Below are 15243 nucleotides of genomic sequence, written 5' to 3'. Positions count from 1 at the left end.
CGAGACCCGTCGGTATAATTATTGCTTACGCAATTATCCATTACGTAATAGACTTTGAATTGAATATTTTATTATACGTTTTTATTACTTTTCTAAATAGAAAATAATGATAATCATGAAAAATGAAATATATTTGTAATCGGATAAATAATTGAAATCAGAAATAAATATTGGCCAATGGGAGGACTAGTTTGCGGGGATGCGCAAATAGAATGTTTGGTAGAAACGGCGCGCAGCGCACGGAGCAGCCAGCCGTTGCCATGACAACGAGCGATCATCTCCCCCACCAGTAAGCGGCTAACCGCCCTCTGCGTCAGTCGTTCGCGTAGAGTTGGATGGGTCGTTTCACGGTTCCTTGATGCGATATATTCGCGCGCTCGTGCCTCTCCTTTTTTTGTCCCCTTAATCCATCCGTAAAACTTATTTGTCCCTTTTTTTTTATTTCTCCCGGTCTCTTACTTATAACAACTCTTCCTTAGGCTTTGTTTAACCCTCGTTTATCTGTCGCGCGTCGTGGTGACTAAACGTCATCGAGATATAAGAAGAAGAAGAAGAAGAGGAATAAGGTGTTTCCAGAAGGTGGAGGAGGAGTTGTGAAATAGGTGGAGGAAGAGGAGGAAGAGGAACGACAGCGGCACGGGAGCACCGCAGGCTTTACCGTGCCTTTCCAAATCTCGCTGCGGTAAAATACCTCCCTCCTGGATTCTTCATCGTGCCTAATAATGAGGGACATGGCGGGCAAGATCGCCGAGTTGAAGTTCGAAGCACCCCTTGCGCGCTTCGAGGAGGAGGAAACTGCCAGTTTAAAGAATATGAATCTTTTGACGGGTATGTATCTATGCTATGTATGTAATTTCGACAGATAATCGTTATAAAATCAATTCTCGACTCGAAGTAATTGTTTAAAGGGGGAAAAGAAGTATTAACGTTAACACCACCTTTTTGACTCGATCTTTACCCCCAAAAACTTGTCGTCGGCTGACGCGTTCTCTCGCGTCATTGGGGGACTCGGAGAATCTCGTGTAGACTCGTTGGACACACGACTCTCCAAGAGACGAACCCGGTCGCTTTCATGCACGTTCTCGTTCGATTCGTTGTCGTCGTCGTTGTCGTTCTAAAAACGAACGTACGTACGTACGTACGAACGAACGAACGAACGAATACGTGAACGTAAAAGAAGAATCTTCAACACCGTTGAACAAACTAGAGCGTAAAAATTATAAATCGTATCCGACGGTTCTCTCTTATATTAGTCGAACTTTCCAGATCAGACATTATACTTTGATTATGCAGATTTGAAATATTTTAAACACCTACGAAATATTTGCATATCATTTCAAAAATTTTGAAAACGGTCAAGGTTCTCTTCCTCTTCTTCTTCTTCTTCTTCTACTTCTTACACTTTACCTTTGATTTTTTATTAATAAAACAAAGTTTCTTTTTTCTTCTTCTTTTTTTAACGATCCTTGTGAACACATAAAAACTTTAGAGACGTATCGGAAATTTAATATAATGGGGACAACTAGGATGCTGTTACCTCTCTGTTTTTCCCCTCTCTTTCTCTCTTTTTCTCTCTCTCTCTCCCTCTCGTTATCGCGTTGACGAACATCCATTATCGTAATTGTTCGAATCTATTAAATGGAATGGGGCGAGACGAAAGATATAAGAAAATTGATCGATTAAATGGGCGAGCACACGTTACGCGTCGACAGCCAATCACGAAGCGAGAATACGCGAACACAAGGGGTTCCTTATTCCTTCCTTCCTTTCTTTCTTCCTTCCTTTCTTCCTTTTAATTTTGTCAATGTGTATGCGAGTACTTAAAATACATACGCACTTGCTTAGACATTGAGTTTCGGAATTGGAAAGGAATTCGAGAGTAACGGGTATTTAAATTTGTCGAAGGGGATGGAAATAAAAAAGAAAAAGAAAAGAAAAAGAAAAAAGACAAAAAGTGAAGACGGTGATGGTAATCGACCGTTCCAAGGACGAACCTTCCTATTACGACATATTTGTTTTCGCGATTATATCGTCTGCTCGGGAGTACTACGCGAGTCATCGACGTAATTCGATGCGTACAAGAAAAGGAAGAATAAAATCCAGAGATATAAAGGTTTCTCTTCATTCGCGAATGATATCGCTTTACGTGTCCTTATAATAATAATTATCATTATATTCATGTATAATAATAATAATAATATTAATAATGATAATAACAATAATTTCTTCTTTTCCCCGAGACACTGATTTTGAAATCAAAAATTCTGACGTAAGTAACTTACCTCCGCTCGATCGTAATCTGATTGGACGATGTGTAACATTTATATTACTATGAACCAATCAGAATCAAGTATACAGAATGTATATACGAATTCCGATTTATCTAACAAAACGCATGTATTACCTTGAGAAACGTACTATATATATATAGATGTACTATTTTTGAAATACTAATAATAATAATAAAAATAATAAAAAGAAAGAAATGAAAGAAGAGGAGAAATAGAAGGGGGAAAATATGTAGGTGTTCTATTTTCGAAATAATAAGAATAAGAGAAAGAGATAAAAGAGAGAAAGAGAGAAAATATGTTAAATGTACTCTAGTTACAAAATAAAATAAAATACGAATAAGAGAAGGGGGGAAAGAAAAAAAGAATAATAGATAAAGATAAAGAGATAAAGAGAAAGACAAAGGCGTGAAGATGTAAAAGGTTTTGTCTGGTTGTGTCGGCGTCGTACGAGACGATGCGTGCGCGACCTTCGTGAGACGGGACAATGCGTACTTAGCCGTGTGTACATGGCTATAATCGGAGTCCAATATCCACCGGTTCTGCTCGTCACTAGTTTTCTCTCTTTCTCTGTTTATCTTTCAGTATTACGAGTTTACAAAACCATACGCATCACACATAGTTGTTCCCCCCCATTCCCCATTCAAAACTATATATTATTAGGGTGAACCAAAAGTTTATGCATTTTTTTTAAACATTTCCAAAATATATTTTATAAAAACAATCCGTTATGCAGTTTCAAAGTAAAGTTTCAACATAATAAATGCACGAATTTTTGGTTCACCCTAATATTAGGATATTACAATTAACCTAAATATATTCAACGATCCAATCCTCCTCATCTTACTTATTTTTTCATATATCTTTTTTTATTACGATCGAACGTTAGCAACAGAAATCTTGATTATAATAATAGCAAACGAAAGCTATCACGAAAGTCTTTTTATATTATTTATCCCGAAGTAAAAAAAAATTATATCAGGGATTTCTAATATTAAATCGTACAATTATTGTATAAATAGCGTTACTGTTAAAAATTAAAAATAAAATATCTACAATCGTGAGCCGTAATAGTAGTCCGTTTTATTAGTTTGAAACGAGATCAGTTTCTCCATATTTCTTTCTCTCTTATTCTTATTAGCTGCATGTTCGCGTATGTTGTGTGCGTGTGTGTGTGTGTGCATCTCTTTTTTTCTCTTTTTTTCATTGGTGTATATTGATGTTTATTTTTAAAAACTACCTGTGTATGAAAAAAGACGATAGACGGTGTCGATAAATTTTCAAAAGTGACGACCGGTCGACTCCTAATCAATAGCAAACACATGACCGGCATTTGAAATACATGTTATTTGCGTGCCGGCACACATATTATATATAACATATATCCTTTTGATTAATCGATCGTACGATAAAAAAAAGGGTCACGTTCGATTAGTACACATATGCGGAATATCGATTAGTGTTGAATTATATGTAAGTTAATAAATATATATATATATATATATATCCTACGTATATATACATATAATTATCTATTAATTCCTATAATTACCTTGACACGAATTGTATTTGCTAATATTCAATATTTATCAATCGATTAAATCGATTGTTTATTTTCGATTTATCAATCTATCCCTCTCGTGATTTTTCATCTAACAACAAAATATTTATATATATATATGTAATTATTGTAACGTGAAATATATCGAAATTTGTTGACAAAATTGATATACGATTTTTAAATCGATTATTATTCTTTACTTTCGATCTATCGATCTCAATCGTTTTCAAAATGTTTCATCCAATCAAACAAAAAAAAATTAGCAAATAATACGTACGATGATTTTTATCAGATATTTTGATTATATTCATTTGATGTTATTTCGTCTTGTCTTATTTGCAGAACAACTTTTGGATGCCAGTTTAGAAACGAATTTTGGTGAAAATTGTAATGCGAACGAAGTACCGGCCAATCACGACAACAGTACGGATATCTTACAGGAAGGTACCTTCAGCCCTTTTAGCGGTAGCCTCGAAGACCTGGTTAACACGTTTGACGAGAAAATAACTTCGTGCTTTCGCGATTATGGCACCGACGTTGAATCCTTGGCACCTGTGCAAGTTAGGACGCAAGAGGAGATCATGAACGAGTGCCAGTAAGTTGATCCCTTTTTTTTTATCGATATCTTTTATCATTCCTCATTCAACTTTTTCCCTTTCTTCTACAATGTTTTCATATAAATATTAATTGCATTCGTATTCGTAATTTGTTTCGTTTGTAATTATAAAAATAACTCAAGTATAAAATGGATAAAAGTTATACGAAACATACAGATTTATTTAAACCCGTTCGAATTTAAATTTGCCGCGGTTCCACGTTCCACGCGCGTTTCGAAGATCACAGTAGAAAGATTTTCTAACCTCGAAAGTATTACGTCGTATTAAATTCGCAGGCTTTCTCTTTGAATAAATAAATTATTGATTTGTAACATAAATAGATCCTGTTTTCATTTTTTTTTTTTTCTTTAAAAAAGAACCATGCCCGAAAAATATTCATTCCCTTTACATTTTTTATTTTAACTCTTCAAGGACTCCATTTCTTTTTTATATTTTTATTTTAATAATAACAAAGAAACTTGATCTATTTTTTCTTTAATTTTTTCTTTTTAATTTTGTTTATAGTAAATAAATAAAAAAAAAATTAAAATCGATATATTAAAGAAAAAAACTTTCATAAATAATCCAAAAATAAAAATAAATAAAATCAATAGTTCACAAAAAAAAACTAATGTTTGCCCCCAAAAAAACCCCCTTCCCCTTGAAAAGTTTACACGATGGGTTTAACTTTAATTTTAACTTCTTAAATTCAGGAGTAGCAAAGTCTTTGTTGTTAAAACACGTGAACCGAGGTGAGGAGGATGGTCGAGTTTTTAAAGAGCTTTTTAAAGAATAGACAGGTGTCCTTTAGTAGGAACAAACGAACATGCGGAGCGTGGTGTACCGCAGGTGAAGCTCAACGAAGCATGAAATTGTATCTTCTTCGGTGTGCGAGAACGCACCACGAGCCACCCGTTAAATTCCCTTCAACTCCCTTCAATTCCCTTCAACTACCTTCAAACTCCCTTCAACTCCCTTCGGTCCTCTTGCATAAACTTTTCACGCTGGTAGTCTCCATTTCTTTCGAGTCCACTCTTGTCGTCTCGGTTAATAAACACATAAGATAAATCTTTTCAAACTTTAAACACAAAAATTATCCTCTCATTTACAGAAATAAATAAATAAATAAATAAATAATATTCTACAAAATCACAACAAAGGTAAACGTTGATCATTTCTTGCGCAAATGAAATATATAATATATTATAAATAAAAAAAAGAAAAAGAAAGGAAAGTAATCTTTCGAAAAAATATTATTCACTTGATAAGATATAATCTAAAAAAAAAAGAAAGAAAAAAATACTCGGAAAAAATTTGATCTTTAATGATAATTGTTTATAAACAAATTGAAAGATCGGGATTTGAAATGAGGGGTGAGGGGGTGAGAAGGGTGATGCTACTAATAAACATATAAAAGTCGAGAGATCAGGAGGAAAAAAAGGGTGTGCAAAGGATCGGCTAGACACGTGCGACCAACCGGCACGTGTCTCTTCTTTCTCTATTACGCATACACTGAAAGAGAAAGAGAGAGAAAAAGAGAGAGAGAGACGGATAGACACACGTACTATAAACACATTCGTTTCCGCGAGGATAAACGCGTTGAAGCATATCCGGTGGTGGTTGGACGTTGTCGCTAATCCTCCCATTCGTCGGGTATTCATCGAGAAAGGGCTTCCGTGAGAGTTCGTAGAATACAATTTTGTCCCGATTTCTTCTCAATTCTCCACCATTTGTGTATATCATATATATATCTGTAATTAATATGTGACAATGGATTAATTGCAAGACAAAATATTGAACTAATTTATTTTATAATTGATTTGATATTTTAAATATTTTATATATTTTAAATATTTATATATATTATATATATTAATATTTAATATTTATATTAAATTATTTTATTTATATAAATATAATAAAAATAATAAAAATTATTTATTTATATAAATAATATTAATATTTATATTATTATATATATTAATATTTAAATATTTATATAATAAATATTTATTATTCATTCAAATTTAATATAATATTATATATAATTTTTTCTCAATCCTCTATACACACATACACACACACATTTGTGTATATCATACATATATATACTTGTAATTAATATATGACAGTGAATTAATTGCAAGACAAAATATTGAACAAATTTTTTTTATATAATTCATTTGATATTTTAAATTATATTTATTTATTTAATATTAATTCACAAATCTAATATAATATTATCTATATAATTTTTTTTGAATCTTCTACAGACACACACACACATTTGTGTATATCATACATATGTATATATACATATAAATATACTTGTAATTAATATATGACTGTGGATTAATTGCAAGACAAAATATTGAACAAATTTATTTTATAATTGATTTGATATTTTAAACTATATTTTTATTTATTTAATGTATCTAATTCAAATCTAATATGATATATAATTGTTCATTGTCATAATTATCGTTACGCATTTAAGTTTATATATGCATGTGTTACGCTTTTTGATCGAGTAATGTACAACGTATGAAAAAATCTGATATGAGTTGACATAGTACTCGAGAAAGAGAAAGAGAGATAGAGAGAGGTCTCTCTCTCTCTTCTCTTCTTTCCCCTCTTCTTTCTTTCTCGTTGACACCAGAGACTTTCTCGAGAGCTACTCCTTCCTCCTCCTACTGTATATATATGATATATGTGTATATATATATATATGTATACCTCTCTCTGGGGACATGTTTCTATCTTTTTCTTCTATTCTTTTATAATGCTTATTATTATCTCTGATAGTATATCTTTTCTTTATCTTTATATATTTCATTATATAATTATATATTAATTTATACGCACATATTTGCATAATAGCTTTACCAGCTGTTACATAAAGACATATTTAAAAAAAAAAAGTGATCAAATCTATATTATAATATTACATATTATTATCTTATCTAAATCTTGTTGAAACATTTATTTATAATATATCTTTACTATATCATCGTCAGTGATATTTGTTTTAATCATATTGCTTTAAAAGTAACAGCTATGAAAGTTATTAAGTCAAAATTATCTTTTATTCTTCTTCTTATTATTATTTTTTGTTCCTTCTGTATTTAATTTTATCTCATTGTCAAACATCAAAATATTGTGTTTTCTCAATTATTAATTATTATTTCTTTTTATCTCTCTAGAATGTAGCATTATTATCATTATTACATATTCTATTCTATAAAATACATATAACATTTACTTTTTTCTTTCTTTTAAAAAATAGATTAACCTACCTTTTTCATAATAAGCTGTCCATATATTTTTATTTCTCTAGTATGTACCATTATTATCATTATCACATATTCTATTCTATAAAATACATATATCTTTTACTTTTTTCTTTCTTTTAAAAAATAGATTAACCTACCTTTTTCATAATAAGCTGTCCATATATTTTTATCTTTCTAGTATGTACCATTATTATCATTATCACATATTCTATTCTATAAAATACATATATCTTTGTTTTTATTTTTTTAAATGCATTTACTTATTTCATTAAACATATAATATGTTATTTGACATTTGTCGTTATACGTCGTCATGTAACAGCTGAGAAAGCTATTAAGCCATATTCCTTTACCTCCACCACACCACCACCACCACCATTCTTTCTTCCTTTTACTCTTACTCTTGCATTTCTTCCTTTTTGGACCACACTTGACTCTCAAGTTTCCCCAGTTCCAATACATCTCTCTTTCTCTCTCTCTCTCTCTCTTTCTCTCTTTCTCTCTCTCTTTCTTTCTCACTCTTACTCTTTAGGTATCCAGAAGGAAAGGATTGCGAAGGTTCTCGACGAAATGTCGACGAAAAGGAGCTTGCTGACTATATATCACTTCATATGCAAATGGCGGACCGACCTCATTTCGGTCGCAGGGTCGCAAGGTCGTTGACCTCTTCCTCTTCTTCTTCTTCTTCTTCCACTTCTCTCTTCTATTTTATTCTATTTTATTCTATTCTATTCTATTCTATTCTCTTTCCATCTATCATATTGTCTCTTGAACTCGTTATCCTATTAAACGATACTAAATTCAGCAAAATTCAAATTGTGAATGATATTTATTAAAGAATATCGATCATCGTTATAACCATGATGAAATTTAAAAGCTTTTATTTATCTTTCCTCTTCAATCTTCTTTCTCTTTCAATCTCACTCTTGTATTCATTAATTTAGAAACGATTTGATATTCAATACGAAATATCGATCATGGTAAAAAGCATGAAAATTTGATTTCTTTCTCTTTCTCTCTCTCTCTCTCTCTCTCTCTTTCTCTCTTTTTTCTATTTTCTTTTGCATTAATGAATTAGTTAATGCTATAAACGTTAATAATATTTGTCAAAATTGAAAATATTATTACATTCGATGCGAGATTTATCGATCATGGTAAAAATAATGAAATATTAATTTTTTAATCTATCTCTTCCTGCTTCTTTCACGTTAATTAATTTCATAAACAATATCAATACGGTCAAAAACTTCAAAATTTAATTTTGATCTTTTATTGCTTTTTTTTCTTTCTTTTGTTTAATATTCGTTAGTTGATAAACAATAGCAGCAGATTCGTTAGAAGTAGAAAATGTGATGATATTCGGTACGAGATTATCGATCATGGTAAAAAGCATGAAAATTTGATTTCTCTCTCTCTCTCTCTTTCTTTCTTTATTTCTTTCTTTTTCTCTCGTTTACCCTCCTTCGTTCACCCTCTTTCACCCTCTTTCAGCGTATGTTTTGTCCCCGTATCGAGCTACACGCTCTAGCAGCAACAACCCTCCCATAAAGGTGGTGGAGGAGAGGCAAAGAGCGGCCCAACAACCCGACAACGGTCAATATCGTTGCGCACGCGCTTATACCAAAACCATTTTTGCTCTTCGAGGAACCAGAAAAACCCTCTCTCTTTCTCTCTTTATCTACATTCCTTAAGAATTCTTATTCTTCATTTTTATTATTACATCTTTATTTCTTTCCTCCTGATGATTATTGTCATATCTTTGACTTAATTATCTTTTCTATCCTTATTGATTGTTTCTCTTTTTTTTTTTTAAACATCGAACTTATTTATTTGAAATATAAAACATTTTTTTATTCTTTTATTTATATATATATATATATATATTATATATACAAATATGTATTGTACAATGTAATTACCTTTCCTATCCTTGTTGTTGTTGTTTTTTTAAACGTCGAGCTTATTTATTTGAAATAAAACATTTTTTTATTCTCTTATTTTTTTATTCTTTTATTTTTATATATATACAAATATGTATTTTACAATGTAATTACCTTTCCTATCCTTGTTGTTGTTTTTTTAAACGTCGAGCTTATTTATTCGAGACAAAACTTTTTTTTATATATATTATGTATTTTACATATATACAATGGAGAATCAAAAGTATTGGTGATATGTAGAAATTGTTCCCAATCTCTATAAAACGTAAAGTTGGATTTTATTTATTTTTTTTTTTTTTTATTGAATTCTTTAGTAAAATATATTTATCGAGTCAAAAGTTCAAGTATATGGAACCAATTGTTTTTTTTTTTTTTTTTTATGGAAATTATATAGAAACAATATAATATAAACCTTTCTATGAAAATTAAATTCTGAAATTTTTCATTTATATATTTCTTTCAAACAAAATTATACATTGAATTATTCGTATATTTAACTTTCTACTTTACCCTCTTTTTCTAACTTTCTTATATTATTATTACAATTATTATTATTATTTCTATAAATATGTATTTCATACGAATGCATTGAAATTATTCGATATTATATATTCTTTTTTACAATTCTTTTTTTTTTAAAAAAAAAGAAAAGAAAGAAATAAAGAATAATTTGATCTACTTATTTATCCCTTTGTCTTCCTTCCTTTCTTTCTTTTTTTTTTGCTTTTTTTCTTTCTTTCTTTCTCGTTGAAATAAAGAGGCACACACGAGTAGGTCGAATTGACCTCGATTAGTCAAAGGGTTAAACGAATACGACATTATTGAGCGAAGCAACTTCTGTTTCTTTGTTTTCTCTTTCATTCTCTCTCTCTCTCTCTCTTTCTCTCTATTTCTGGTTCTCTTTCTCTTTCTTGTTCTCTTTTTCTTTCTCTTTTTCTTTTTCTATATCTATCTCTATCTCTGTGAAAAATATTCATCATTACTTCCGCTGTTACCAACTAACATCTAGATCTATCCCAAGCCGTTTAGAGAATCCGATTTGAAATGCGAGATTTATCTTTAGAGTATTTGCAATTTCCTCTTACATGAAACATGGGAAAATCTCATATGGTGTTTCCGTTCTTCCTTTGAAATCGAGATTTCGTTCCTTTAACTTTCTTTTTCCTTTTTTTTAATACGTACGAAAATAAATCTTCCTAAATTTATTATTTATTTTAATAATTGATTATTTATTATTATTATACGAATTTTGTCTTTATAAATTTATCATCATCATCATCATCATTTATCTTCAATCTTTCTCATCATTGATACCAATTTTATATTTATGCATTTAATAATATCAATTTATTATTATTATTATTTAATTTTTTTTACTTGTTCTTTTTCTCTTTCGTTTTTGTTTTTTTTTTCTTGGGAACTTCCAATAGATACCTAAATATATAAAGGGTGTACCTTTTGAGCTACGTGATATTATTATTGGAAATGACGAGACGTGTTTAATTACGAAAGCTCGTGGAAGTTCAGACTAATGGTGAGTTATTCGTGATACACAGTGATATCGCGAAAAGGAGGATATGAGTCAGCTAATACGATGATGGTATGCGTAATTGGAGTAGAAGTCATATCTTTTACCACAACGTGTATCTCCCACGACCACTGATGATGATATTGATGATTATCTTTTGTGTAGGATGTGGTGGACTATCACTGGTACTTTTGGCAACATCTTACCCATAGACTGGAGCAAATCTTATGCTAGAAAAATGCACATGCCAGCATTGAATCTCAACGAGGCACCAATTTCATTGGAAAGGTACAAAACAAATTAATAAATAGAAAAGAAAAATACAAAAAAAAAGGTACAAGAAATCTATACGATTTTATTGGTTTATTTACCTTACTAGTTTGTGTGTTTTTTTTTTGTTTTAAAATCTTCAGACCCGAATTAGAAGATTTAAGTAGCGAGGACGAGGCTGTAGCAACAGATTTGGATATGCACGCTTTGATTTTATCTAGCAGTACCGATACTCATAGCCCAGAGGAACCCTTGAAAACAGCCGAAGAAGTGCTTCGTGAAATAGATGACATAATGCAGGTATACACAAAAAGTATCTTGAAAAATTCATTAATGTTATTTTGTTCAATTACCAAGAGATATAACGAGTCTTATTTATTATTAAATATTTTAGGAGAGTCCGTCTATGGAAAGAACACCCGATTCAGATGGATCCTTGCTTGACAGTGACGAGGCTTTGGAAAGGAGTAGAGAAGTTCTCGGCTCGCCTTTGCACGAAAAAAGTATGCTATTTATTCTCTAACAATCAAGTATATATAAGGAACATGTGTGTGTATCTGTTTGATTTGATTATATATTCATCGAATTATTTTTATATACCATATATTATTATAAAATATTACAAATGTATAATATTTCAGAATTGAAACAATTGACCTCGAATCAACTTACCGAGTTATTAGGAGAAATGGAATCACTCGTATCTGCATTGAGCGAGACTCTGATAGCTGAACTTGCACTTCGGGATGAATTGGAATACGAGAAGGAATTGAAAAATCAATTCATTTCTCTTTTATTAGCAGTACAAAATCGACGTAGGCAACATCACGTTACAAAGAAGAAAAACCAAATGCAGAATGGTACTAGTCCGTTACCGCAACATAGGTCCTTGCAAGAATCCAAATATTTGACCACTGTCATTCCATATAACACGGACAGCGGACCACCGGATAATCAGGCTCTGCAAGTGCTTATTAAAAGTAATTTTAACATATTTCTTTTTTTTGTCTATTTATAAAATGTTATTTAACTTTTTTCGTATATATACGGGTCATCCGTGCAAAAATCTCACCCGATTCAAATAGGGGTTGTACGATACATATCTACAAACGAATTTATATGAAACGATACTCGCTTTAAAGCATGCCGTAACGAAAGAGTTAAGTAATATTAAAAATCAGTTATTCTTTTTGGAGAATTTTTAGGCTTGCAGTTTTACAATTTGAACCACCTTGTATATACAAGAGATATCTACTTATCTTTATGTATATATATATAGACTGAATATCTTTTTTAGACTATTTATCTTTATATATATACTTATCTTTCTATATATTTATTTATATAGAATGATAACCTAATATGAAAGTTATTACAAACTGACTCTTATTGAAATATATGAATAAGCATTAATTATAAAAATTAAAAAAAAATGTATAATTATATGTGTGAATCTATTTATCTATTTAGATTTCTATTAAATAATCTGTACAAATTATTATTCTAACAAAATATTTTGTTTGCAGTATTGAAAGCGATTAGCGAAGATAGTCCAACTGTACCAACTTTGCTAACGGATTATATTCTCAAAGGTGAATAACTGGGAAGAGTTATTATCTCTTTTTCTAAGAAATAGATAACGATTACTTTTAGGAAAAATCTAATATAACTTTTATCTTTTTTAGTTCTTTGTCCTACTTAGTGAGTGTACAGTCAATTTCCTTCGAAGATACTCAAAAATCCAAAACAATGATTGCGCTCTCTTTTTCTTGCCAATGCTCTGCATACCATCGTCGTGCCGCGTGCGTTGTTATATTTGAAACAACCATTCTTGCTTCTGAGTTGTATTTTGAATTTTACACTCAATGTGTATTGGCTGTAGGATTAGAAGTGGTAACCTGATATTCTCATCTAGTCTTAATTTATATACATATATATATGTATATATATATATATAATATATATATACATATATTTATATGTATATTTATATTGATAAATATAAATATATAAATATATATATGAGTACATTTAATCTGTATATTGTTTCTCATAAGATTTATCACACGTGTACATGTTTTATGGAACTACTGTGATTGCATATTTACACATAATTCAAAATATATTCATATATATATATATATATATATATATACAGTAAAACCTCCTATAACGCGATTGATTCGTACCGCGTTATATGGGAACCAAGTTGAGTGAAACTAGGAAGAGCAAGATGGAATGTCGAACGCGATATCTATAGATAGATAGCAAAAATTGTTGAATGTTTGTCAACGGAAACGTGCCCCACTGTAAACTAAGTAAATATCATAAATCCTTTCAGTGAAAATCTATCCTCAGGTATTTTCATCGTTGCTCAACACGGTCAGGAATTTTCCGTTGCAACAAATTCCTAAACTTGTACCGACAAAAGACGGAACAATACTACAAAAAATATTATGTACACTATTGTGTAATGTAAAAATCAAAGTACTGTAAACTGAAATTAGAAAATGGTGATGTACCTTCACCAAAAAGAAGAGAATTACCCGTTAATTTCAACTGTAAAAATTTAAAACATAGATAAATTCATACTATAGAGAATTTTCTTAAACAATTTAAGTTGATGGAATGTTGTTGAACGGAATCCGCGTTATAGAAGGACTGTCGCAATTTTATTTTATTTTATTTTCATAATTATATGAAAAACGCGCTGAGAGAATAGCGCGTTATAGGAGGTTTTACTGTATATATATTGAAGTCAGTGATTCATATCGATAATAATAACACCAGTCAAAAAATAAAATTATAGTAATTTGGGACTTGGTTGTCTAGACCGAGACTGAAACTTAGGATCTTTCGTTTTTCGAATGAATACTCTAATTATATATATGAACAAGAAGAAAATATATATATATGAATGACACCACGAGATTTGTATTCGTTCAGTTTTTGTAATCTTTTGTATATATATAAGAAACGAGACGAGATATATATTATTAACATTCGAATCGGAATTTATGACAGTAATTGAAAATATTCAAATAAACACACGGAAAATAATCTAAACTACTATAATACTTCGGTTGGATAAATGCAAGCAACAACAATAAAAATGCTAACTTTGTAGGATTAGTTTCTACTCAAAAAAATTGCACATACGTTTCTTAATCCTTTTAGTGCCGAACTAAAAGTAATTGTACCTATGCGAAAGATATCGAATTAATTTAACGAATTTGCTAAGGTTTATCGAAGATGATGTGTATCGTCATTCGGCACTAAAAGGTTTAAGCCTAGTGTGTAAATTGTTGTAACGTCGGTATGTTTAGAAATAATCATCCATCGATCGATTAGGGAATGTTACGAGCAAGAATAAAATTAAATAAAACTACAGAAATAAACAAATGAATGAGATTATATGCAATATACCGATAATAGAGCTGCATTTATTTTTGTTCATTCTTTTCTTTAATTTGCTCCCCACGCACTGAAAAAAAAAATCAAATAAAAACATCGTTGATTCGTTCTTGCCATTATTAACAAACGAAAAAAAAAAAAGAAAACGAGATTTGTGCTAATATTACTCTGATGTTTCTTCCAAATATGAATGAAATGTTTCATCAAAGGAAGTATTGTAATATCACTGTATTTAGAAATAATTTATGCATTAATATTGTTAAGTGCAAATAAAAAGAAATCGTAATGAGATTTTGATGAATATACTTATTTTTTTAACATTTTCTAATTATACAGGTTTTCTTACTCCAAAA

At 30.3% G+C, this 15243-nt stretch overlaps 1 protein-coding gene across 1 annotated transcript; it reads left to right on the top strand.

Annotated features, from left to right (window-relative positions):
* Positions 1 to 282: 282 nt before the first annotated feature.
* LOC122521076 (fasciculation and elongation protein zeta-2) lies at positions 283 to 15181 on the top strand. Its single transcript, XM_043641507.1, has 8 exons — positions 283 to 828; positions 4192 to 4444; positions 11372 to 11494; positions 11620 to 11776; positions 11871 to 11979; positions 12118 to 12456; positions 13003 to 13068; positions 13162 to 15181. Exons 1-8 carry the CDS (start codon positions 723 to 725, stop codon positions 13176 to 13178), a joined length of 1170 nt encoding a protein of 389 aa, XP_043497442.1. The 5' UTR covers positions 283 to 722; the 3' UTR covers positions 13179 to 15181.
* Positions 15182 to 15243: the final 62 nt, after the last annotated feature.

Source organism: Polistes fuscatus, unplaced genomic scaffold, assembly GCF_010416935.1.
Source record: "Polistes fuscatus isolate 324 unplaced genomic scaffold, CU_Pfus_HIC Scaffold4, whole genome shotgun sequence".
Lineage (NCBI taxonomy): Eukaryota > Metazoa > Arthropoda > Insecta > Hymenoptera > Vespidae > Polistes > Polistes fuscatus.
The sequence above is the reverse complement of the archived record's forward strand: the minus strand, read 5'-3'. Positions and strand labels throughout refer to the sequence as shown.

Excerpts from the sequence above, each read along its gene's own strand:
- LOC122521076 (XM_043641507.1), top strand. The coding sequence starts at position 723 with ATGAGGGACATGGCGGGCAAGATCGCCGAGTTGAAGTTCGAAGCACCC. Across the intron at positions 11,495-11,619 it reads GCACCAATTTCATTGGAAAG|ACCCGAATTAGAAGATTTAA; the intron begins GTACAAAACAAA and ends TAAAATCTTCAG. Across the intron at positions 11,980-12,117 it reads CTCGCCTTTGCACGAAAAAA|AATTGAAACAATTGACCTCG; the intron begins GTATGCTATTTA and ends ATAATATTTCAG.